Genomic DNA, 26345 nt, shown 5'->3' with positions numbered 1-26345 from the left:
GTCAAAAATGAACCCGGCGGGGTGATGCTTCGTATGGTGGTAAGGGTTTACAGGGCTGGTCCTGGGAGGATAAAACATTCACATGGCAATACAGTATTGGACAATTTCGTCCTGTTGCAACTATTTACAGAGGGTATAGGAAGAAAAGCAAAATGTTCTTGTGAACAGTCCATATTTGTTTTACATCGACGCCACGAGTCGGTCGGGCGGTCTGGTCGTCCGTGTCGATCGCCTCAGCCCCGGCGGTGGTGGTGGTGCTTGTACCAGTGTTGTCGCCTCCAGGAGCCGTACGGTTTCAGCTGTTGGTGCAAAGGGGAGGGGGACCGATCCTCCTGGGAAGGGGGCGGTCGCGGGGTGCGGCGGTGGCAGGAAGGGGGGCGGTTGGGTTGATGGTGTCGGGGGGGTGTGTGTGTTGCCGGCGGGCGCCAGATCCCGCAGGGAGACCGTGTCCTGTCGGCCGTCGGGGTACTCCACGTAGGCGTACTGGGGGTTTGCGTGGAGGAGGTGAACCCTTTCGACCAACGTGTCCGCCTTATGTGCCCGCACATGCTTTCGGAGCAGGATGGGTCCTGGGGCCGCCAGCCAGGTCGGCAGCGACGTTCCAGAGGAGGACCTCCTAGGGAAGACAAGGAGACGCTCGTGAGGCATTTGATTAGTGCTCGTACATAATAACGACCGGATGGAATGAAGAGCGTCCGGGAGGACCTCCTGCCACCGTGAAACTAGGAGATCCCTGGACCGTAGGGCCAGTAGGACGGCCTTCCAGACCGTGCCGTTCTCCCTTTCTGCTTGCCCGTTCCCCCGGGGGTTGTAGCTGGTCGTCCTGCTTGAAGCTATGCCCTTGCTGAGCAGGAACTGGCGCAGCTCGTCACTCATGAAAGAGGACCCCCTGTCGCTGTGGACGTATGCGGGTTAACCGAACAGTGTGAAGATGCTGTTCAGGGCTTTAATGACTGTGGCCGCGGTCATGTCAGAGCAGGGGATGGCAAAAGGGAAGCGGGAGTATTCGTCCACTACATTAAGAAAATATGCGTTGCGGTCGGTGGAGGGGAGGGGCACTTTGAAATCGAGACTGAGGCGTTCAAAGGGGCGGGAAGCCTTAATCAGGTGCGCTCCATCTGGCCTGAAAAAATGCGGCTTGCATTCCGCGCAGATGTGGCAGTCCCTTGTGACTGTACGGACCTCCTCTAAAGAGTATGGGAGATTGCGGGACTTGATGAAGTGGTAAAACCGAGTGACCCCCGGGTGGCAGAGGTCCTCGTGGAGGGTTTGGAGGCGGTTAATTTGTGCGTTGGCACATGTGCTGCGGGATAGGGCATCGGACGACTCGTTCAGCTTTCCGGGACGGTACAAGATCTCATAGTTGAAGGTGGAGAGCTCAATCCTCCACCTTAAGATCTTGTCATTTTTAATTTTGCCCCGCTGTGCATTATCGAACATGAAAGCTACCGACCGTTGGTCAGTGAGGAGAGTGAATCTCCTGCCGGCCAGGTAATGCCTCCAATGTCGCACAGCTTCCACTATGGCTTGGGCTTCCTTTTCCACTGAGGAGTGGCGGATTTATGAGGCGTGGAGGGTTCGGGAGAAAAAGGCCACGGGTCTGCCCGCTTGGTTAAGGGTGGCCGCTAGAGCTACATCGGAGGCGTCGCTCTCGACCTGGAAGGGGAGGGACTCGTCGATGGCGCGCATCGTGGCCTTTGCGACATCCGCTTTGATGCGGCTGAAGGCCTGGCAAGCCTCTGTCGACAGAGGGAAGGTCGTGGTCTGTATTAGGGGGCGGGCCTTGTCTGCGTACTGGGGGACCCACTGGGCGTAGTACGAAAAGAGCCCCAAGCAGCGTTTCAGGGCTTTTGGGCAGTGCGGGAGGGGAAATTCCATGAGTGCGCGCATACGTTCGGGGTCGGGGCCTATTATCCCATTGCGCACTACGTAGCCCAGAATGGCTAGCCGGTCGGTGCTAAAAACGCACTTGTCCTCGTTGTACGTGAGGTTCAAGACTTTGGCGGTCTGGAGGAATTTCTGGAGGTTGGCGCCGTAGATGGTTACATTGTCGAGATACGGGAACGTGGCCCGCAACCCATGTTGATCAACCATTCGGTCCATCTCCCGTTGGAAGACCGAGACCCCGTTTGTGACGCCAAAAGGGACCCGTAGGAAATGGTATAATCGCCCGTCTGCCTCGAAGGCTGTGTACTTGCGGTCACTTGGGCGGATGGGGAGCTGATGGTAGGCGGACTTGAGGTCCACGGTGGAGAAGACTTTATATTGGGCAATCCGATTGACCATGTCGGATATGCGGGGGAGAGGGTACGGGTCTAGTTGTGTGTACCTGTTGATGGTCTGGCTATAGTCAATGACCATCCTTTGTTTCTCCCCTGTCTTCACTACTATCACCTGCGCTCTCCAGGGACTATTGCTGGCCTGGATTATGCCCTCCTTTAGTAGCCGCTGGACTTCGGACCGAATGAAGGTCCGGTCCTGGGCGCTGTACCGTCTGCTCCTAGTGGCGACGGGTTTGCAATCCGGGGTGAGGTTCGCAAACAAGGACGGGGGTTGCACTTTGAGGGTTGCGAGGCTGCAGATAGTGAGTGGGGGTATGGGGCCGCCGAATTTGAACGTAAGGCTCTGTAGATTACATTGGAAATCTAATCCCAGCAAGGTTGGGGCACAGAGTTGGGGAAGGACGTTAAGTTTGTTGTTTTTGAACTCCCTCCCCTGCACCGTAAGGGTAACTATCCAGAATCCCTGGATCTGTACGGAGTGGGATCCTGCAACTAGGCAAATCTTTTGTGCGCTGGGGTAGGTAGTTAGGGAACAGCGTCTTACCGTGTCGGGATGTATAAAGCTTTCCGTCCTCCCGGAGTCGACTAGGCATGGCGTCTCGTGGCCGTTTATTAGGACCGTTGTCGTCGTCGTCTGGAGTGTCCGGGGCCGAGCCTGATCGAGCGTAATCGAAGCGAGCCGTGGTTGTAGTAGTGGAGTGGGGTCCGTTGTTGCCGTCCAAGATGGCGTCGGGGATGAACAAAATGGCCCCCCCCATACATCGCACGTGGCTGGGGTGTCACAAGATGGCGGCGGGGGTGGACAAAATGGCCGCCCCATGCGTCGTACAGGTCTGGGGCGGTCCAAGATGGCGGCGCCCTTCCTCCCCTCGTGGTGGCCGGGACCCAAAATGGCGGCGTCTGCGGGTTGCACATCGGCGCCCCTCCTCCCCTCGTAGTGGTCGGGACCCAAATTGGCGGCGTCTGCGGGTCGCACATGGTGTGCTGGGGGGGCTGGGGAGCGCTAGGACCGCGAGCGCTAGGACCGCGCGGAGCTCCCTCACCGCGAGCGCTGGGACCGCGAGCGCTAGGACCGCACGGAGCTCCCTCACCGGGGACAGCGGTGGTCCGGGCCCAAGTCGGCGGCGCCGGCGGGTCAGGCGTGGGGCCGCGAGCGCAAGGACCGCGCGGAGCTCCCTCACCCGGGACAGCGGTGGTCGGGGTCTAAGTAGATGGCGCCGGCGGGTCAGGCGTGGGGCGCGGGACGGGGGTTAGGGTGGCGTTGGGGACGCGAAAAACTCCCTCCTCTCCGTGGAGAGTGTTGGCCGGGACCAAAAGCGGTAGCGCCGGCGGTGGGTCATACATGGGCTGCGGGGAGGGAGGTTGGGGAGCGTAGGCGGCGTGCAGGGCTCCCAGTTCTCCCGGGACCGCGGTGGTCGGGACCCAGAGCGGCTGCGCCTGCGGGTCGTACATGGCGTGCTGCGGGGGTTGGGGCACATAGACTGCTTGCAGGGCTCCCTGTGCTCCCGGGACGGCGGCGACCTCGCGGGACCAGCACACAACCGCATAATGGCCCTTTTTCCCGCAGCTTTTGCAGATGGCTGCGCGGGCCGGACAGCGCTGTCGGGGGTGTTTCGCCTGGCCGCAGAAATAACAGCGGTGCGACTTGGCGTTTGGACCGCGCAAGCCTGTGGGGTGTCCGGGGTGGGGTAGGGGGTAGGGGGTTTGCCGCGACGGGTACGTACGGGGCCCAATGGCCTGCCGCGCGGTCGGGGCCGTAGGCGCGGGTATTACGCGCGGCCACGTCTAGGGAGGCTGCTAGGGCCCGTGCCTCTGAGAGTCCTAGTGCCTCTTTTTCTAGAAGTCTTTGGCGGATTTGGGAGGATTGCATACCTGCCACAAAAGCGGCGCGCATTAACATGTCCGTGTGTTCGTTTGCATTCACCGACGGGCAGCTGCAGGCTCGTCCCAAAATCAGCAGCGCGGCGTAGAACTCGTCCATCGATTCTCCGGGAGCTTGCCGTCTCGTCGCGAGCTGGTAGCGAGCGTAGATTTGGTTAACTGGGCGAACGTAGAGACTTCTCAGTGCTGCGAACGCCGTCTGGAAATCGTCGGTGTCTTCGATGAGGGTGAAAATCTCCGTGCTCACCCTCGAGTGCAGGACCTGCAGTTTTTGTTCGTCTGAGACCCGGCCGGTGGTCGTTCTGAGGTAGGCCTCAAAGCAAGTCTGCCAGTGTTTGAAGGCTGCTGCCGCGTTCACTGCGTGGGGGCTGATCCTCAGGCATTCCGGAATGATCCTGAGCTCCATAGTCCTTTTTAGGCACGCTTAATAAATTGTGGCGCACAAAGACTCCATGAGACGAATATAGTGAAGTCGATGAGGCTTTATTAAGCGTGTCTGTTCCCCTGCAGCTCGATAGTAAACTGGCCTGCGGGGGAAGACTCCGGCTTCTTATACTCCGCCTTCAGGGCGGAGCTTGAGGTCAACGGCCAACCAGGACCCGGGATCTGTCAGCCAATGACATTAGGGCTTCCAGTCCCACATGACCCCCAATACATACTACCACACCCACCTTAAGGGATTTAAACTGCAAATAGCCGCTGAGGCAGCCTCCAGAATGGGACCCTGCACCTGGACTGGACCAAGGTCTGGGGCTAGAACTACCCCTGCGCTCCCTTTTTCCTGAGGCTGCTCCCTGGGTAGTCATACGGGTTCTTGTGGTGTGGGTGCGGGCAGGCCCTGGCCCGTTGCCATTGCCACCTGTCCCGACCCAGCTGCTAGGCTCTGCAAAAAGGCTAAAAGCTTTTTCAAGTTGATGGTTTCCGGGGCAGCTGCTCCTGCCGCCGGGGTCTGACTCTCTACTGCGGGAGCCCTCTCCTCCTTGCTAGGGTTCTCACACTCCCTCTTGAAATGCCCGGCCTTACCACACCCGTAGCATACCGGTTTCTTGTCGGAGGTCCGGGTGCCCTCATGCTTCCACTCTCTCTTAGGGGGTGCTGGCGCGATTTCATGCATCTTACCCTTATGGGGCTTTTCCTCACTCCTCTCCCCATTGCGATATGCAAGGGTGAGTTTTCTAAGGACCTCTGCCTCATTAAGGTCCGGACTCTGCGGGTCGAACCAGTGTTCGGCCTTTGCCCTAACGTGAGGGAGACAGTTAGCCACGAGGGTCTTCAGCCAGTGGGCTGTTCTCTCATCTAAATTCTGCCTATCCGCGGGAGTCCCGCACGCCTCCACATAGACAGTCCACAGCCTGTCTGCCAACATATTTGGGGATTCCCCTAGCTGCTGCTTGGTTTCCCCCACCCTCATGAACGGGCTCCCCAGATTCAATCCCATTGCCTCCAGAACAGCAGTCCGTGCTGCTGCCCATGTGTCAGGTCTTCCCCCATTCCCGGAGGTCACTGCCCTGCATAGTTGGGAATCTAGGGTCATCAGGAGCATCCTCACCCGCTCCCCCTCGTCGCAGTCATTAATGCTGGCTGCCTGCTCCACCTCCATAAAATGAAGCGACGAATCCCCTTTCGGAGTTAGCCTGGGAACGTGGGCCACCATCCCCCTGAGCGCGGATGCCCCATGAGGAATGATAATGTCGCCCTCAACCGGTCCCCTATTCGCCAGCCCCGCCGGGGGACCATACCTTCTCTGCCTGACAGGGCACATCTGCCCTATCTGGGATTCCTGCTCCTCCGCCTCCCCGGCGTCCAGCTCTCCTGCCCCGTTGGGTAGCCCCCCTGTCCCCGGGCTAACTACCCATATAGGAGACGCCGCTATCTGGGGATACACCACTGACCCCCCTTGGACCTGCCCCTGACCGGGCGGTCCGAACCCTACCTGCTGACCCGGCCCCATCACCGGCATCCCAGGCAGCGGTCTGTCCCCATCCCATGGGGACCCACATACGAAACCAGACGGACACTCCGCCAGCTGGGGGTACCCTGCCGACCCCCCTTGGACTTGCCCCTGAACGTGCAGTCCGATCCCCCCCTGCCGACCCGGACACAATCCCGGCGCCTCAGAAGGCGGTCTATTCCCCTTGGCCTTTGGGGAATCATCCGCTGCGAGGAGCCCCTTGCCCCTTGGGAACCCCCCTGGACCTACCAGGTGTACCTGTCCCCTGACCTTGGACAAGGTCTCCTCCAACTCCGTTATCCGTACCTGGCACGGCCCGTGGGCACAGTCCCCTACTTCCTCACGAGCCACTCGGTACACTGCCTGGATGTCCCGGAACTTCCCCTCCAGCTTCCTACACTGCTCTGTACTCCGAGCATAGAGTTCCTGGAGCCTCCGTTCCTTTGTCTTACCCTCCACTCCCCTGCGCTGGCCCTAACTTCTCCCAACTCCTGCTCTAATTCTTCGACCCTTCGCTCTGTTTTGGCTACCTGCTGGGACAAGCAGACCAGCCACACTGCCTTCTCCAAGTGCCTTTTGTGTGCCTTACTTTCTGTCCATGCGGCCGCCGCCATTACAGGTCGCTCCGCATTGATTAATTCTGAGACCCAAGGTTTGGTGAGGTTGACCTTTTGCCACTTATACGAGGAGATTCTCTCCTCCATTTTACTTCGTTCCCTCACCCCCTCTGCCATTACTCCAAACCACCGGGGTCCTGCCGCGGTCGCCATTGTAGAGGGTTCCATCTTTGCTACCCCACTACTGGGCCGATATCTGGGGTTTGAGTATCTGTGTGTGTCTCTCTCCAGCTGGCACTGAAACTTCAGAGACCAGGGGATGCCGCACTGGGACACCTCTGCGGGAGAGAGCACTGAATCAAGCCTGCCGTTTATCCCTAACCGGAAGCCTGAGGCTTATATCACACAGATATCCAGACCCCCACCAATGCCCAGGTGATTCTCTCTCTTGCCGGTGGTAAAACAGCCACCCGGTTCCTACTTCGCTGGAGTAGCTTTCCCAAGAGAGAGAATAGGACACTGCTGTTTATTACCTAACCAGCAGCCTGTCCTGAGTGAACGGGTTCGAATCGTTCAAGATGACCCCAGATTCTCGACCCCGGAATTAAGGTGAGGAATATCTTAACAATGACTTGGTCAGAGATCGCTGGTGAGAGATTGAAGAATTGAAACGACGCCAATTATCAGCAAATCGAGGTTTACTGCAAAACCCAGGTCAAAATCATCAAACAGAAGAAATTATAATAAAATCTTAAACTCTAACACAAACTAAGTCTATTCAAGAAGTACTATAACGGACACAACGTAAAATCGTATTGTTACACAAGTTTAGCAATGGCACAAAACACAAATCAAGTCCCCTTCCCCAAAGCCTCAACCACTATCAAAGTCAAGGGAGTTTCGCAAGCTGCTGCAGGGTACTTGTGGTAGTATGTATTGGGGGTCATGTGGGACTGGAAGCCCTAATGTCATTGGCTGACAGATCCCGGGTCCTGGTTGGCCGTTGACCTCAAGCTCCGCCCTGAAGGCGGAGTATAAGAAGCCAGTGCCTTCCCCCGCAGGCCAGTTTACTATCGGGCTGCTGGGGAACAGACACGCTTAATAAAGCCTCATCGACTTCACTCTATTCGTCTCACGGAGTCTTTGTGCGCCACAATTTATTAAGCGTGCCTAAAAAGGACTATGGAGCTCAGGATCATTCCAGAATGCCTGAGGATCAGCCCCCACGCAGTGAATGCGGCAGCAGCCTTCAAGCACTGGCAGACTTGCTTTGAGGCCTACCTCAGACCGACCACCGGCCGGGTCTCAGACGAACAAAAACTGCAGGTCCTGCACTCGAGGGTGAGCACGGAGATTTTCACCCTCATTGAAGACACCGACGATTTCCAGACGGCATTCACAGCACTGAGAAATCTCTACGTTCGCCCAGTTAACCAAATCTACGCTCGCTACCAGCTCGCGACAAGACGGCAAGCTCCCGGAGAATCGATGGACGAGTTCTACGCCGCGCTGCTGATTTTGGGACGAGCCTGCAGCTGCCCGTCGGTGAATGCAAACGAACACACGGACATGTTAATGCGCGATGCTTTTGTGGCAGGTATGCAATCCTCCCAAATCCGCCAAAGACTTCTAGAAAAAGAGTCGCTAGGACTCTCAGAGACACGGGCCCTGGCAGCCTCCCTAGACGTGGCCACGCGTAATACCCGCGCCTACGGCCCCGACCGCGCGGCAGGCCATTGGGCCCCGTACGTACCCGTCGCGGCAAACCCCCTACCCCCCCCCGTACACCCCACAGGCTTGCGCAGTCCAAACGCCGAGTCGCACCGGGGGCGCCCGCTGTTATTTCTGCGGCCAGGCGAAGCACCCCCGACAACGCTGTCCGGCCCGCGCAGCTATCTGCAAAAGCTGCGGGAAAAAGGGCCACTATGCGGTGGTGTGCCGATCCCGCGAGGTCGCCGCCGTCCCGGGGCCACAGGGAGCCCTGCAAGCAGTTTACGCGCCCCAACCCCCCCAGCACGCCATGTGCGACCCGCAGGCGCAGCCGCTCTGGGTCCCAACCACCGCGGCCCCGGGAGAACTGGGAGCCCTGCACGCCGCCTACGCTCCCCAACCCCCCTCCCCGCAGTCCATGTACGACCCGCCGCCGACGCTCCCGATTTGGGTGCCGGCCAACACTCTCCACGGAGAGGAAGGGGTTTTTCGCGTCCCGAACGCCAGCCCCACCCCCGTCCCGTGCCCCACGCCTGACCCGCCGGCGCCACCTACCTGGACCCCGACCTCCGCTGTCCCCGGTGAGGGAGCTCCTCGCGCTCGCGGCCCCACGCCTGACCCGCCGGCGCCGCCGACTTGGGTCCCGACCACCGCTGTCCCAGGCGAGGGAGCTCCGCGCGGTCCTAGCGCCCGCGGCCCTGGCGCTCGCAGTGAAGGAACTCCGCGCGGTCCTAGCGCCCGCGGTCCTAGCGCCCGCGGCCCTGGCGCTCGCAGTGAAGGAACTCCGCGCGGTCCTAGCGCTCCCCAGACCCCCCAGCACACCATGTGCGACCCGCAGACGCCGCCATTTTGGGTCCCGACCACCACGAGGGGAGGAGGGGCGCCGCCATCTTGGACCGCCCCCGACCTGTACGACGCATGGGGGCGGCCATTTTGTTCACCCCCGACACCATCTTGTGACCCCTCAGCCACGTGCGATGTATGGGGGCGGCCATTTTGTCCATCCCCGATGCCATCTTGGACGGCAACAACGGACCCCACCCCACTACTACAACCACGGCTCGCTTCGGTTACGCTCGATCAGGCTCGGCCCCGGACTCTCCAGACGACGACGACAACGGTCCTAATTAACGGCCACGAGACGCCATGCCTAGTCGACTCCGGGAGCACGGAAAGTTTTATACATCCCGACACGGTAAGACGCTGTTCCCTAACTACCTACCCCAGCGCACAAAAGATTTGCCTAGCTGCAGGATCCCACTCCGTACAGATCTAGGGATTCTGCATAGTTACCCTAACGGTACAGGGGAGGGAATTCAAAAACTACAAACTTAACGTCCTTCCCCAACTCTGTGCCCCCACCTTGCTGGGCTTAGATTTCCAATGTAACCTACAGAGCCTTACGTTTAAATTCGGCGGCCCCATACCCCCACTCACTATCTGCGGCCTCGCCACCCTCAAGGTGCAACCCCCGTTCTTGTTTGCAAACCTCACCCCGGATTGCAAACCCGTCGCCACTAGGAGCAGACGGTACAGCGCCCAGGACCGGACCTTCATTCGCTCCGAAGTCCAGCGGCTACTAAAGGAGGGCATAATCCAGGCCAGCAATAGTCCCTGGAGAGCGCAGGTGGTAGTAGTGAAGACAGGGGAGAAACAAAGGATGGTCATTGACTATAGCCAGACCATCAACAGGTACACAGAACTAGACGCGTACCTTCTCCCCCGCATATCCGACATGGTCAATCGGATTGCCCAGTATAAAGTCTTCTCCACCGTGGACCTCAAGTCCGCCTACCATCAGCTCCCCATCCGCCCAAGTGACCGCAAGTACACAGCCTTCGAGGCAGACGGGCGATTATACCATTTCCTACGGGTCCCTTTTGGCGTCACAAACGGGGTCTCGGTCTTCCAACGGGAGATGGACCATTTGGTTGATCAACATGGGTTACGGGCCACGTTCCCGTACCTCGACAATGTAACCATCTGCGGCCACGATCAGAAGGACCACGACGCCAACCTCCAAAAATTCCTCCAGACCGCCAAAGCCTTGAACCTCACGTACAACGAGAACAAGTGCGTTTTTAGCACCAATCGGCTAGCCATTCTGGGCTACATAGTGCGCAATGGGATAATAGGCCCTGACCCCGAACGTATGCGCGCACTCATGAAATTTCCCCTCCCGCACTGCCCAAATGCCCTGAAACGCTGCCTGGGGTTCTTTTCGTACTACGCCCAGTGGGTCCCCCAGTACGCAGACAAGGCCCGCCCCCTAATACAGACCACGACCTTCCCTCTGTCGACAGAGGCTTGCCAGGCCTTCAGCCGCATCAAAGCGGACATCGCAAAGGCCACGATGCGCGCCATCGACGAGTCCCTCCCTTTCCAGGTCGAGAGCGACGCCTCCGACGTAGCTCTAGCGGCTACCCTTAACCAAGCGGGCAGACCCGTGGCCTTTTTCTCCCGAACCCTCCACGCCTCAGAAATCCGCCACTCCTCAGAGGAAAAGGAAGACCAAGCCATAGTGGAAGCTGTGCGACATTGGAGGCATTACCTAGCCGGCAGGAGATTCACTCTCCTCACTGACCAACGGTCGGTAGCCTTCATGTTCGATAATGCACAGCGGGGCAAGATTAAAAATGACAAGATCTTAAGGTGGAGGATCGAGCTCTCCACCTTCAACTATGAGATCTTGTACCGGCCCGGAAAGCTGAACGAGCCGTCCGGTGCCCTATCCCGCGGCACATGTGCCAACGCACAAATTGACTGCCTCCAAACCCTCCACGAGGACCTCTGCCACCTGGGGGTCACTCGGTTTTACCACTTCATCAAGTCCCACAATCTCCCATACTCTTTAGAGGAGGTCCGTACAGTCACAAGGGACTGCCACATCTGCGCAGAATGCAAACCGCATTTTTTCAGGCCAGATGGAGCGCACCTGATTAAGGCTTCCCGCCCCTTTCAACGCCTCAGTCTCGATTTCAAAGGGCCCCTCCCCTCCACCGACCGCAACGCGTATTTCCTTAATGTAGTGGACGAATACTCCCGCTTCCCTTTTGCCATTCCCTGCTCCGACATGACCGCGGCCACAGTCATTAAAGCCCTGAACACCATCTTCACACTGTTCGGTTACCCCGCATACGTCCACAGCGACAGGGGGTCCTCTTTCATGAGTGACGAGCTGCGCCAGTTCCTGCTCAGCAAGGGCACAGCTTTAAGCAGGACGACCAGCTACAACCCCCGGGGGAACGGGCAAGTAGAAAGGGAGAACGGCACGGTCTGGAAGGCCTTCCTACTGGCCCTACGGCCCAGGGATCTCCCAGTTTCACGGTGGCAGGAGGTCCTCCCGGATGCTCTCCATTCCATCCGGTCATTATTATGTACAAGCACTAATCAAACGCCTCACGAGCGTCTCCTTGTCTTCCCTAGGAGGTCCTCCTCTGGAACGTCGCTGCCGACCTGGCTGGCGGCCCCAGGACCCATCCTGCTCCGAAAGCACGTGCGGGCACATAAGGCGGACCCGTTGGTCGAAAGGGTTCACCTCCTCCATGCAAACCCCCAGTACGCCTACGTGGAGTACCCCGACGGCCGACAGGACACGGTCTCCCTGCGGGATCTGGCGCCCGCCGGCACCACGCACAACCCCCCGACACCATCAACCCAACCGCCCCCCTTCCTGCCACCGCCGCACCCCTCGACCGCCCCCTTCCCAGGAGGATCAGTCCCCCTCCCCTTTGCACCGACAGCTGAAACCGTGCGGCTCCCGGAGGTGACAACACTGGTACAAGCACCACCACCACCGCCGGGGCCGAGGCGATCGACACGGACGACCAGACCACCCGACCGACTCGTGGCGTCGATGTAAAACAAAGATGTACTGTCCAATGAACATTTTGTTTTTCCTATACCCTCTGTAAATAGTTGTAACAGGACGATACTGTCCAATACTGTACTACCATGTAACTGTTCTATCCTCCCAGGACCAGCCCTGTAAACCCTTACCACCATACGAAGCATCACCCCGCCGTGTTCATTTTTGACAAGGGGTGAATGTGGTAGTATGTATTGGGGGTCATGTAGGACTGGAAGCCCTAATGTCATTGGCTGACAGATCCCGGGTCCTGGTTGGCCGTTGACCTCAAGCTCCGCCCTGAAGGCGAAGTATAAGAAGCCGGTGCCTTCCCCCGCAGGCCAGTTTACTATCGGGCTGCTGGGGAACAGACACGCTTAATAAAGCCTCATCGACTTCACTCTATTCGTCTCACGGAGTCTTTGTGCGCTACAGTACTTACGGTCACAGGCTGCGAGAGGTCAAGTCGAAGGTGGAGAGGTCAAGCCAAGAGACCCTCAATCGCAACACAGCCCCTTTTATATTGTTTTACCTGGCTTTTTCCTGTGTTCAGCCAGCCCCTTTTGCATTGAATCGGTAAGGTTTAAAGTTCCCGCTGGTCCCGCCCCCTTTGCGCCGGGCAGACCTGTCGACTTCCGGGTTCTCCTCGCAGGTCCGCTCCTTCCAGCCAGGCAGACCTGCCGCGATTTGAATTTGGCACCGACTCCGCCCCCTCCACCCAGTGAGTTCCTGCCGGTGGCTTCTGTCAGGATTGGAGTACCTCCCCCAGGTCCGCCTCCAACTTGGTTTTTTCTACCGTTTATCTTCAAGGGGCTTTTCCAGCGCAATATACTGAGCCCAGACAGTCTGCTTTTTTAGGTAACAAGGTTAAGCTCTCTTGTGAAGATTTTCAAAGTCTTCCATCTGCTCCGGAGATCGCTGCTATGTTGATGGGGTGTCGATTGGATTCTGCTCTGGTGGAGGCCAAGTCATTTACATCTGCATGGGGCTATGACCATTCCATTGTCCTGCTTGCAGGCAGGCCCCCTGTGTATTCCCGTGCCCCTTTGTTTGTGTTTTAATCTTATCTAGTTGTCTGGCTCCTTCTTCCTTGTAGCTCCTGGGGGGGGGGTTTGTAAATACCTATGCCCCTACTCGGCTCAGCGGACCTAGCCTGCAGGGAAATTTGGTTACGTTCTTTTGGCTGAAAAAGTGTCCAGTTTACAGTCTCTGGGTTTTATTCCTGGGCAGTCCAAAAAGGGCCGGATTGCCCGAATACCTTACAAAGGTGAAAGGTGGAAGATATAGGAGGGATATCAGAGGTAGGTTCTTTACCCAGAGAGTAGTGGGGGCATGGAATGCACTGCCTGTGGAAGTAGTTGAGTCGGAAACATTACGGACCTTCAAGCAGCTGTTGGATAGGTACATGGATTACGGTAAAATGATATAGTGTAGATTTATTTGTTCTTAAGGGCAACACGGTAGCATTGTGGATCGCATAATTGCTTCACAGCTCCAGGGTCCCAGGTTCGATTCCGGCTTGGGTCACTGTCTGTGCGGAGTCTGCATATCCTCCCCGTGTCTGCGTGGGTTTCCTCCGGGTGCTCCGGTTTCCTCCCACAGTCCAAAGATGGGCAGGTTAGGTGGATTGGCCATGATAAATTGCCCTTAGTGTAAAAAATTGCCCTTAGTGTCCAAAATTGCCCTTGGTGTTGGGTGGAGGTGTTGAGTTTGGGTAGGGTGCTTTTTCCAAGAGCCGGTGCAGACTCAAAGGGCCAAATGGCCTCCTTCTGCACTGTAAATTCAATGATAATCTATAATTAATCTCGGACAAATGTTCGGCACAACATCGTGGGCCGAAGGGCCTGTTCTGTGCTGTATTTTCTATGTTCTATGTTCTATGTACGAGGCACGTTTTTTACACAGAGGGTAGTGGGTGCCTGGAACTTGTTACCGGAGGAGGTGGTGGAAGCAGGGACGATAGTGGCGTTTAAGGGCATCTTGACAAATACATGAATAGGATGGGATACGGACTCCGGAAGTGTAGAGGATTTTAGTTTAGATGGGCAGCATGGTCGGCACAGGCTTGGAGGGCCTGTTCTTTGATCTTTGTTGGATTCTCCATGCGGGCGACCAAGATTTCCCGCTGGACTAGAATCTCTCCGGGTCTGCGCTGGCACCAGGAGCAGTGCCCAGGAGCGATTCCCTCTCCCTCGCTATGTAAATGTATGCATGGCGTGAATCCTGTGGGATGCGGTCGGAACCCGGCTAGCAGGCTGCCAAGTGCTTTGACTTCCTCTGTTTCACAGCAGGAAGCACTTAGCTGCGTTTGGTGTGGCGAGGGGCTGTTACTCACTGTGGTAGTATGTATTGGGGGTCATGTGGGACTGGAAGCCCTAATGTCATTGGCTGACAGATCCCGGGTCCTGGTTGGCCGTTGACCTCATACTCCGCCCTGAAGGCGAAGTATAAGAAGCCGGTGCCTTCCCCCGCAGGCCAGTTTACTATCGGGCTGCTGGGGAACGGACACGCTTAATAAAGCCTCATCGACTTCCCTCTATTCGTCTCATGGAGTCTTTGTGCGCCACAATTTATTAAGCGTGCCTAAAAAGGACTATGGAGCTCAGGATCATTCCAGAATGCCTGAGGATCAGCCCCCACACAGTGAATGCGGCAGCAGCCTTCAAACACTGGCAGACTTGCTTCGAGGCCGACATCACATCGACCACAGGCCGAGTCTCAGACGAACAAAAACTGCAGGTCCTGCACTCGAGGGTGAGCACGGAGATTTTCACCCTCATTGAAGACACCCGCGATTTCCAGACGGCGTTCGCAGCACTGAGAAATCTCTACGTTCGTCCAGTTAACCAAATCTACGCTCGCTACCAGCTCGCGACAAGACGGCAAGCTCCCGGAGAATCGATGGACGAGTTCTACGCCGCGCTGCTGATTTTGGGAAGAGCCTGCAGCTGCCCGTCGGTGAATGCAAACGAACATACGGACATGTTAATGCGCGACGCTTTTGTGGCAGGTATGCAATCCTCCCAAATCCGCCAAAGACTTCTAGAAAAAGAGTCGCTAGGACTCTCAGAGGCACGGGCCCTGGCAGCCTCGCTGCACGTAGCCACGCGTAATACCCGCGCCTACGGCCCCGACCGCGCGGCAGGCCATTGGGCCCCGTACGTACCCGCCGCGGCAAACCCCCTACCCCCCCCCGGACACCCCACAGGCTTGCGCGGTCCAAACGCCGAGTCGCACCGGGGGCGCCAACTGTTATTTCTGCGGCCAGGCGAAGCACCCCCGACAACGCTGCCCGGCCCGCGCAGCCATCTGCAAAAGCTGCGGGAAAAAGGGCCACTATGCGGTGGTGTGCCGATCCTGCGAGGTCGCCGCCGTCCCGGGGCCACAGGGAGCCCTACAGGCAGTCTATGCGTCCCAACCCCCCCAGCACGCCATGTGCGACCCGCAGGCGCAGCCGCTCTGGGTCTCGGCCACCGCGGTCCCGGGAGAACTGGGAGCCCTGCACGCCGCCTACTCTCCCCAACCCCCCTCCACGCAGTCCATGTACGACCCGCCGCCGGCGCTCCCGATTTGGGTGCCGGCCAACACTCTCCTCGGAGAGGAGGGGGTTTTTCGCGTCCCTAACGCCACCCTAACACCCGTCCCGCGCCCCACGACTGACCCGCCGGCGCCGCCTACCTGGACCCCGACCACCGCTGTCCCCGGCGAGGGAGCTCCGCACGTCCCAGCGCTCGCGGCCCCACGACTGACCCGCCGGAGCCGCCGACCTGGGCCCTCACCCCCGTCCCGCGCCCCACGCCTGACCCGCTGGCGCCGCCGACCTGGGCCCTCACCCCCGTCCCGTGCCCCATGCCTGACCCGCCGGCCTGGGCCCCGACCACCGCTGTCCCCGGCGAGGGAGCTCCACGCGGTCCCAGCTCTCGCGGCCCCACGACTGACCCACCGGCGCCGCCGACCTGGGCCCTCACCCCCATCCCACGCCCCACGCCTGACCCGCCGGCGCAACTTACCTGGACCCCGATCACCGCTGTCCCCGGCGAGGGAGCTCCACGCGGTCCCAGCGCTCGCGGTACTGACCCGCCGGCCTGGGCCCCGACCACCGCTGTCCCCGTCGAGGGAGCTCCGCGCGGTCCTAGCGCCCCCCAGACCCCCCAGCACACCATGTGCGACCCTCAGACGCCGCCATTTTGGGTCCCGACCACCACGAGGGGAGGAGGGGCGCCGCCATCTTGGACCGCCCCCGACCTGTACGACGCATGGGGGCGGCCATTTTGTCCACCCCCGACGCCATCTTGTGACCCCCCAGCCACGGGCGATGTATGGGGGGGCCATTTTGTCCACCCCCGACGCCATCTTGGACGGCAACAACGGACCCCACCCCACTACTACAACCACGGCTCGCTTCGGTTACACTCGATCAAGCTCGGCCCCGGACTCTCCAGACGACGACGACAATGGTCCTAATTAACGGCCACGAGACGCCATGCCTAGTCGACTCCGGGAGCACGGAAAGTTTTATACATCCCGACATGGTAAGACGCTGTTCCTTAACTACCTTCCCCAGCGCACAAAAGATTTGCCTAGCTGCAGGATCCCACTCCGTACAGATCTAGGGATTCTGCATAGTTACCCTAACGGTGCAGGGGAGGGAGTTCAAAAACTACAAACTTAACGTCCTTCCCCAACTCTGTGCCCCCACCTTGCTGGGCTTAGATTTTCAATGTAACCTACAGAGCCTTACGTTTCAATTCGGCGGCCCCATACCCCCACTCACTATCTGCGGCCTCGCCACCCTCAAGGTGCAACCCCCGTCCTTGTTTGCGAACCTCACGCCGGATTGCAAACCCGTCGCCACTAGGAGCAGACGGTACAGCGCCCAGGACCGGACCTTCATTCGCTCCGAAGTCCAGCGGCTACTAAAGGAGGGCATAATCCAGGACAGCAATAGTCCCTGGAGAGCGCAGGTGGTAGTAGTGAAGACAGGGGAGAAACAAAGGATGGTCATTGACTATAGCCAGACCATCAACAGGTACACACAACTAGACGCGTACCCTCTCGCCCGCATATCCGACATGGTCAATCGGATTGCCCAGTATAAAGTCTTCTCCACCGTGGACCTCAAGTCCTCCTACCATCAGCTCCCCATCCGCCCAAGTGACCGCAAGTACACAGCCTTCGAGGCAGACAGGCGGTTATACCATTTACTACGGGTCCCTTTTGGCGTCACAAACGGCGTCTCGGTCTTCCAACGGGAAATGGACCGAATGGTTGATCAACATGGGTTACGGGCCACGTTCCCGTACCTCGACAATGTAACCATCTGCGGCCACGATCAGCAGGACCACGACGCCAACCTCCAAAAATTCCTCCAGACTGCCAAAGCCTTGAACCTCACGTACAACGAGGACAAGTGCGTTTTTAGCACCGATCGGCTAGCCATTCTGGGGTACATAGTGCGCAATGGGATAATAGGCCCGACCCCGAACGTATGCGCGCACTCATGGAATTTCCCCTCACGCACTGCCCAAAAGCCCTGAAAGCTGCCTGGGTTTTTTTTATACTACGCCCAGTGGGTCCCCCAGTACGCAGACAAGGCCCGCCCCCTAATACAGACCACGACTTTCCCGCTGTCGACAGAGGCTTGCCAGGCCTTCAGCCGCATCAAAGCGGACATCGCAAAGGCCACGATGCGCGCCATCGACGAGTCCCTCCCCTTCCAGGTCGAGAGCGACGCCTCTGACGGCCAACCTTAACCAAGCGGGCAGACCCGTGGCCTTCTTCTCCCGAACCCTCCACGCCTCAGAAATCCACCACTCCTCAGTGGAAAAGGAAGCCCAAGCCATAGTGGAAGCTGTGCGACATTGAAGGCATTACCTAGCCGGCAGGAGATTCACTCTCCTCACTGACCAACGGTCGGTAGCCTTCATGTTCGATAATGCACAGCGGGGCAAGATCAAGAACGACAAGATCTTGCGGCGGAGGATCGAACTCTCCACCTTCAACTGTGAGATCTTGTACCGGCCCGGAAAGCTAAACGAGCCGTCCGATGCCCTATCCCGCGGGACATGTGCCAACGCACAAATTGACCGCCTCCAAGCCCTCCACGAGGACCTCTGCCACCCGGGGGTCACTCGGTTTTTCCACTTCATCAAGTCCCGCAATCTCCCATACTCCTTAGAGGAGGTCCGTACAGTCACAAGAGACTGCCACATCTGCGCAGAATGCAAACCGCAATTTTTCAGGCCAGATGGAGCGCACCTGATTAAGGCTTCCCGCCCCTTTGAACGCCTCAGTCTCGATTTCAAAGGGCCCCTCCCCTCCACCGACCGCAACGCGTATTTCCTTAATGTAGTGGACGAATACTCCCGCTTCCCTTTTGCCATTCCCTGCTCCGACATGACCGCGGCCACAGTCATTAAAGCCCTGAACAGCATCTTCACGCTGTTCGGTTACCCCGCATACGTCCACAGCGACAGGGGGTCCTCTTTCATGAGTGACGAGCTGCGCCAGTTCCTGCTCAGCAAGGGCATAGCTTCAAGCAGGACGACCAGCTACAACCCCCGGGGGAACGGGCAAGTAGAAAGGGAGAACGGCACGGTCTGGAAGGCCGTCCTACTGGCCCGACAGTCCAGGGATCTCCCAGTTTCACGGTGGCAGGAGGTCCTCCCGGACGCTCTCCATTCCGGTCGTTATTATGTACAAGCACTAATCAAACGCCTCACGAGCGTCTCCTTGTCTTCCCTAGGAGGTCCTCCTCTGGAACGTCGCTGCCGACCTGGCTGGCGGCCCCAGGACCCATCCTGCTCCGAAAGCACGTGCGGGCACATAAGGCGGACCCGTTGGTCGAAAGGGTTCACCTCCTCCACGCAAACCCCCAGTACGCCTACGTGGAGTACCCCGACGGCCGACAGGACACGGTCTCCCTGCGGGATCTGGCGCCCGCCGGCACCACGCACACCCCCCCGACACCATCAACCCAACCGCCCCCCTTCCTGCCACCACCGCACCCCGCGACCGCCCCCTTCCCAGGAGGATCAGTCCCCCTCCCCTTTGCACCGACAGCTAAAACCGTGCGGTTCCCGGAGGCGACAACGCTGGTACAAGCACCACCACCACCGCCGGGGCTGAGGCGATCGACACGGACGACCAGACCGCCCGACCGACTCGTGGCGTCGATGTAAAACAAAGATGGACTGTCCAATGAACATTTTGTTTTTCCTATACCCTCTGTAAATAGTTGTAACAGGACGATACTGTCCAATACTGTACTACCATGTAACTGTTCTATCCTTCCAGGATCAGCCCTGTAAACCCTTACCACCATACGAAGCATCACCCCGCCGGGTTCATTTTTGACAAGGGGTGAATGTGGTAGTATGTATTGGGGGTCATGTGGGACTGGACGCCCTAATGTCATTGGCTGACAGATCCCGGGTCCTGGTTGGCCGTTGACCTCAAGCTCCGCCCTGAAGGCGAAGTATAAGAAGCCGGTGCCTTCCCCCGCAGGCCAGTTTACTATCAGGATGCTGGGGAACAGACACGCTTAATAAAGCCTCATCGACTTCACTCCATTCGTCTCACGGAGTCTTTGTGCGCCACACTCACACCATGAGGATTTGTGTTGTGGGGGGCTGGGCACCATCCATGGACTTTAGGGGGCACGTTCGTTACATACTTACCGCCTCGACCCACCGCGGGGTGCACAGCTTCAGGGCAACGCTTGCAAATACCCTCGCCAATCCACACCCGCCTGAATCCCGGCTGAGAGGCCTGGAGCATCCCGGGGGGAGCAGGAAAATCGGGTTTCCAGCCTGTTAATCAGGTTTTACTGGATGCCCATGACCCAGCGTGTAGCTCACTGCCGCTGTGGGTGGGGGTCGGAACATCGGGCTGGAGTCTTCGATTTTGAGGCTGTGTCCGGAGAACGTGTCCAGTATTACGGCCAAAAAGTCTTCGCCGCCTCCGCACCGATGCTCCACCCAGTGGGGGGTGAGCAGCCGCACCACGTAAACCCCCGGCTTCCCCTGCAGATACAGACGGAGAATTGCCGGGTCCGTGTGACCGCGCATTGCGCACGGTGACGACCTACAGCTGTCACGCCGGACAATATGGTGCCGGCCGCGCGGACAAGGCCTGCCAGATAGTGACCCTCTGTGACCCCGCAGCCCCCGCCGAAGCTCCCGTCACCAGAGGAGCGTCCCCCTGCACCCCCACCCCCCAGCCCGCCCACCACCCCCGACTGTGGGGCCACTGGACACAGTCCGCAGCTCTCAACTCTGGTCCGAGTTGACAAAATCTCAGACCACAAGTGATCCACGCTGTCCATCGGGGGGGGGGGGGGGGGGGGGGGGATCGGGGGAGGGCTTTCAGGTGTCGTCCTGAGGCCGTCCCAACGGCGAGCGGCGTCCTCACCGATGATGCCGTTTTGGTGGGCGGAGCATCGGAAGACAGGCGCAGCCCCCGAGTTTGGCGTTAAAAGGGTGATTTTGGCGTTGGCAATCGGAGAATCCCGCCCATCGTGCGCTGATCCCGCTTTTCGCCCGGCGCGCGATTCTCCGCTGGATCAGGAACCCCGTTACTGGTGGCGGGTGACAGAGAATCTAGCCCATGGAATTGTTGGGCCGAATGGCCTGGTTCCGAGGCGCAGGGCAGGATTCTCCGATTGCCGACGCCGGAATCGCGTTCAGCGATTGGCCGGAGAATCCGTTTCGACACCGAAATCGGGGGCGGAGCCATTTTCAGATGCTCCGCCCCCTGAAAAACAGCGTAATCGCTGATACGCCGCCGCACACCATTGGGACGTCCTCAGGACGTAGCCCGAGGCCCTCCCCCGATGCTCCGCTCCCGATTGGCCGATATTCCAACGGCGTCGGTCGCGTGTGCTCACAGTTTTCTGGGACCTCGCGTGGGGTCTGCGGACTGTGTCCAGCGCCCCCACAGTCGGGGGGGATAGTCGTTCCACTGGCCGGGGGGCTTTGGCGGGGGCTGGGGGGACTGGTGGGGGGCTGGACCAGGGGTGGCAAGGGGGTTACAGTGGGGCACTATCTGGCAGGCCGGGTCCGCGGGTGCCGCAGGATCCACCGTGCACAATGCGCGGCCACGGACTCGGCAATCCTCCATCCGTAGCTGCAGGGGAGGCCGGGGGCTTTACGTGGCGTGGCTGCTAGCCCCTCCCACCAGGCGGAGCATCGGTGCGGGGCCGGCGCCGACTTTTTCATTGTAAAACTAGACACCTGCTCCGGACATAGCCTCAAAATCGGAGAATCCAGCCCGGCAATTTCCGCTGAATTCAGGAATATTCTTTTGCCGTACTTCTGCTTTCTAAATCGGCGTGTTGGTAAATTGTCTCCCTGCTCACTCTGTACCAGGGCTTTCCTGACACAATGATTCATTTTGTTTTCCTCTTGTAGCAATTTGCATCCCTGCTCAGGGAGTCACAAATTACCGAAACATGAGGAACTTCCTAAACATTGTTCAGTGCGTCAATCCCGCTCTCCCGTACCAGCGCGACAGGAACTACGGCTGTTTCTGCAGGATTGGAGGAAATGGAAACCAGCCATTGGATGACCTCGACAGGTAAAATGAGACGATTCTTGTGTAAAAACTCTCTCCGTGAAGATGTGGGTGTTTGCGCTGGCTGAGAATCAGCAAGGTTTTACTCTGGTACAAAGCAGAGACAAGACATTCCTCAGAGAGACAGAGCTTGTTTCTCTATCGTCCTTATCACTGCCTCCAGGTAGAACGCAATTTGTACACAGCAAGATCCCACAATAGCTATGCTATAATGACCAGGTTGATCTATTTTCCTGATGTTGGTTTAGGGATAAATACACCTTGTGCTGTTTGTCACTGACACCCTGAGTTCCAGTTCAGTCAAGCAGAGCTGCTAAGAGTAATTTCTCAAAGTTACTTGAGGTAATTTGGGGAGTTACTGGGGGTAATTTACAGGAGTTACTGGTGTAATTTATAGACCATAAGACCATGAGACATTGGAGCAGAATTAGGCCACTCGGCCCATCGAGTCTGCTCCAAAATTCAATCATGGCTGAGATTTTCTCATCCCCATTCTCCTGCCTTTATTAATCAAGAACCTATCTGTCTCTGTCTTAAAGACACTCAGTGATTTGGCCTCCACAGCCTTCTGCAGCAAAGAGTTCCACAGATTCACCACCCTCTGGCTGAAGAAATTCCTCCTCATCTCTGTTTTAAAGGATCGTCCCTTTAGTCTGAGATTGTGCCCTCTGGTTCTAGTTTTTCCTGCTCGTGGAAACATCCTCTCCACGTCCACTCTATCCAGGCCTCGCAGTATCCTGTATATTTCAATAAGATCCCCCCTCATCCTTCTAAATTCCAACGAGTACAGACCCAGAGTCCTCAACCATTCCTCAGACAACAAGCTCTTCATTCCAGGGATCATTCTTGTGAACTTCCTGTGGACATTTTCTAAGGCCAGCTCATCCTTCCTTAGAGATGGGGCCGAACACTGCTCACAATACTCCAAATGGGGTCTGACCAGATCCTTATACAGCCTGAGAAGTACATCCCTGGTCTTGTATTCTAGCCCTCTTGACATGAATGCTAATGTTGCATTTGCCTTCCTAACTGCCGACTGAACCTGTACGTTAACCTGAAGAGAATCGTGAACAAGGACTCCCAAGTCCCTTTGTACTTCTCCATTCCTCCATCTAAGTTGTATAACCTCACACTTTTCCACATTATATTCCATCTGCCACTTCTTTGCTCACTCTCCTAGCCTGGCCAAGCCCTTCTGCAGCCCCCCTGCTTCCTCAATACTACAGATCTTTGTTTCATCTGCAAACTTAGCAACAGTGCCTTCAGTTCATTCTTCCAAATCGTTAATGTATATTGTGAAAAGTTGTGGTCCCAGCACCGACCCCTGAGGCACACCACTAGTCATCGGCTGCCATCCTGAAAAAGACCCCTTTATCCCCACTCTCTGCCTTCTGCCAGTCAGCCAATCCTCGATCCAGGCCAGGATCTTACCCTGAACACCATGTTGAGGAATGGGTGAAGAGACATTCCAATTAGATGTCTCATTTATGTTAAGTATCCAATAATTGAGACTGACATGTAAAGAGGCTTCAGGTGGTCTTTGATGTGGTGATCGAGTTTTGTACAGAGTGTGTCAAAGGAAAATAAAGGTGTTTGTGAAAAGGAGCAGAACTCTTGACTCTTTCCACAACAGCTGCCAAGGTTACCATTGGTAACACAGGAAGGTTGCTGTGCAAATGTGAAGGGCTGAAAGATACAACGTTTCCAGACTCAACCAAGCAGTGAGTGAGAAGACTAAAAAAATATATATAAATATGGCTGAACCTCGGACAAAGGTGGCCGGATATGACTATCCACCATTATTTTCTGAAAGGGGACCGTATGACCAATGGAGAAGTGCAGTTGTTATGTGGACTAAGGTAACTGCCTTGGGAAAGAGGAAACAAGGTATGTCATTGGCTCGTTCTCTACCTTATGAGAATAAAATCCGAAGCAAAGTGTTTTCGGAACTGGAATTGGAAGAATTAAATTTAGGAGAAGGTCTGGAGACTCGATTACGTTTTATGGATAAGATTTATCAAAAGGAGGACTTGTTAAGTGTGTATGAAGCTTGGTCAGAATTTAATAGATTCCGGAAAACAGAGGACATTTCTATTGAGGATTATATAATGGAATTTAGCAGATTATACAGGAGGCTGCACAAACACCGCCTGGAATTTCCACAGTCTGTGTTGGCATTAAAGTCACTCGACTTGCTAGAGTGACCAATCTGGATAGGCTCCTGGTTTTGACAGGAGTTAAGGTTGTGGATAATGATACCTTATTCAATCAGATGATAGAGGCCTTAAAGAAGTTTCTGGGGAAACATTAAATTCCAATGGCTCTTATGGCACAAATGGGTCAGTCAGCAATTAAGCAGACTATGGAAGATACACTACTACAGGATGGCAAGATCATATGGCTACGAACAGGTTACAAGAGTCTGGAAGGAGCTCTGGACCCAGACATTATGAGGACAGAAACCCATTTAGAACCTATAATCGGAGGAGGGGCATGGAGAATGGGAATAGGAAGATGAACCCCAGAAATGCCCGGGGTACAATAAATGTTTGTACAATAAATCAATGTTTCGGTATGACTCTCAATACCATTATGCTTTCAACTGTCCTAACCCTAACCCTAAGCTACACATGACACGGAAGAGTCAGAAGGGGAAAACGATAGTGAGCAGAAAGAAGGCATTGTCCTGGTAACAAGCAGTTTTACTCCGATAATGAGGGTGTTGGTTGCAGAATCCTTCAGTTGTGCTGTATTGGACAGTGGCTGCACATCTACTGTGTGTGGAATTGACTGGTTAAAATGTTACCTGGACTCTTTGAATGCTGAAAATCGTAACAAGGTAAAGGAATTTGAAAGTTCCACAAGTTTCAGGTTTGGGGATGATAATACTTTGAAGTCACTGAAAAGAGTGGTGATCCCTTGCAATATTGCCAGAGTGAATCATTCCATGAGCACGGATGTTGTATCAAGTGAGATACCTTTGTTTCTGAGCAGACCGTCGATGAAGAAAGCACACATGAAACTGGATATGGAACAGGATAAGGCAACAGTTTTTGGAAAGACGGTGGACTTACAATTTACACAGTCGGTACACTATTGTATTCCATTACTGACAAATAATATTTCAGGTGCAGTTGTTAAGGATGTGTTATTATCAGTTGGAAATCACTTTAGCTGCTAGAAAGCTTGTTGTATTAAAACTGCATTGGCAATATGCGCATGCATCTCCTCGGAGGCTGAAAAATTATTAAAGGATGCAGGGGTAAGGGAGGAAGTCTATACTAAGCTGATAGAACAGGTTAGTGATCGCTGTGAGGTTTATAGGAAGTACAGAAGGACACCATCACAATATATTTATTTGGCATTTTGTCGATTTAGCAACCAGATTTAGTCAATCAACCATTTTACAAAGTCAAGAAAAGAGAGTAATCCTGGATCAGATGGTGGGAAAATGGTAGGGACATGACTGGGGTCCCTGGAAAATTCCTCACAGACAATGGGGGAGAATTTGCTAATGATGAGTTTCGGGATATGTGAGAAAATGTGAATATCACTGTTATGAATACAGCTGTGGAAAGCCCATCTAGTAAGGGTGTGTGTGAAAGAAACCATGCAGTAATAAATGGCATGCTCCAGAAAATGTTGGCAGATAGACCAAATTGCAAGTTAAAATCAGCTTTAGCAGGGACGGTACATCCAAAGAATTTGTTGCAGATGGTTGGGGCGAATGTCCCTATCAATTAGTGTTTAGTAGAAATCCTTAAATTCCGTCCATTTTGGATGACCAGTCTCCAGCTTGTGAAGAGACTACAATTAGCTCTGCCTTTGCTGAGCATTTAAATGCATTACATAGCAGCAGAAAAGCTCTTTTGGAAGCGGAAGTCTCTGAAAGAATTCGCAGAGCTTTGAGGCGTAATGTACAGCGATCAAATACCGTTTTTCAGCAAGGAGACACAGTATACTATAAGAGAGACAACTTTAATGAATGGAAAGGCCCAGGGAAGATCATAGGCATAGATGGCAAAACAATTATTTTGCAACATGGCAATCAAACAGTTAGGGTACATTCATCAAGGATAATGGTTACAGATTACAAATTTTCAAATTTAGACAGAGCAAACAGACATGATGAAGAACCAGGGTCATATGATACACATGTGTTACAGAACTACGAGGACCAGTTAACTGATATGGACAGGGTTTCTGTAGAGGAACACAATACTTCTGATGAATTAGAACAGGTAATTTTCCAAAAGGACAACTGCCAAAAGTTGGTACAAAAGTGACATTCTTGCCTGAAGGATCTAGTCAATGGAAGGATGCAACTATTATTAATAGGGCAGGGAATGCCACTGGAAAGTATAAATACTGGTTTAATGTACAGAATACATGGGAGGGTGTCAAGACAATGGATTGGAAACACCAAGATCAAAAATGGAGGACCAGAAACCAAGTGCCAGTTCAGATAATACATCGGATAGTGAACAGGTTCACAGGAAAAAGTCGAGAACTATTGGAAGGACATCCCACAACAGAAGGAAAAG

At 55.9% G+C, this 26345-nt stretch overlaps 1 protein-coding gene across 1 annotated transcript in view; it reads left to right on the top strand.

The window, feature by feature from the left end:
- Positions 1–26345, top strand: part of LOC140402556 (acidic phospholipase A2 E-like) — a 71003-nt gene that overhangs the window by 22545 nt on the left and 22113 nt on the right. Inside the window, exon 2 of the mRNA XM_072490406.1 lies at positions 21639–21804. Coding sequence (XP_072346507.1) covers positions 21639–21804 — 166 coding nt within the window. The remainder of the gene's footprint in view (positions 1–21638; positions 21805–26345) is intronic.

The sequence above is a fragment of the Scyliorhinus torazame genome, chromosome 25 (assembly GCF_047496885.1).
Source record: "Scyliorhinus torazame isolate Kashiwa2021f chromosome 25, sScyTor2.1, whole genome shotgun sequence".
Classification (NCBI taxonomy): Eukaryota; Metazoa; Chordata; class Chondrichthyes; order Carcharhiniformes; family Scyliorhinidae; genus Scyliorhinus; species Scyliorhinus torazame.
The sequence above is the reverse complement of the archived record's forward strand: the minus strand, read 5'-3'. Positions and strand labels throughout refer to the sequence as shown.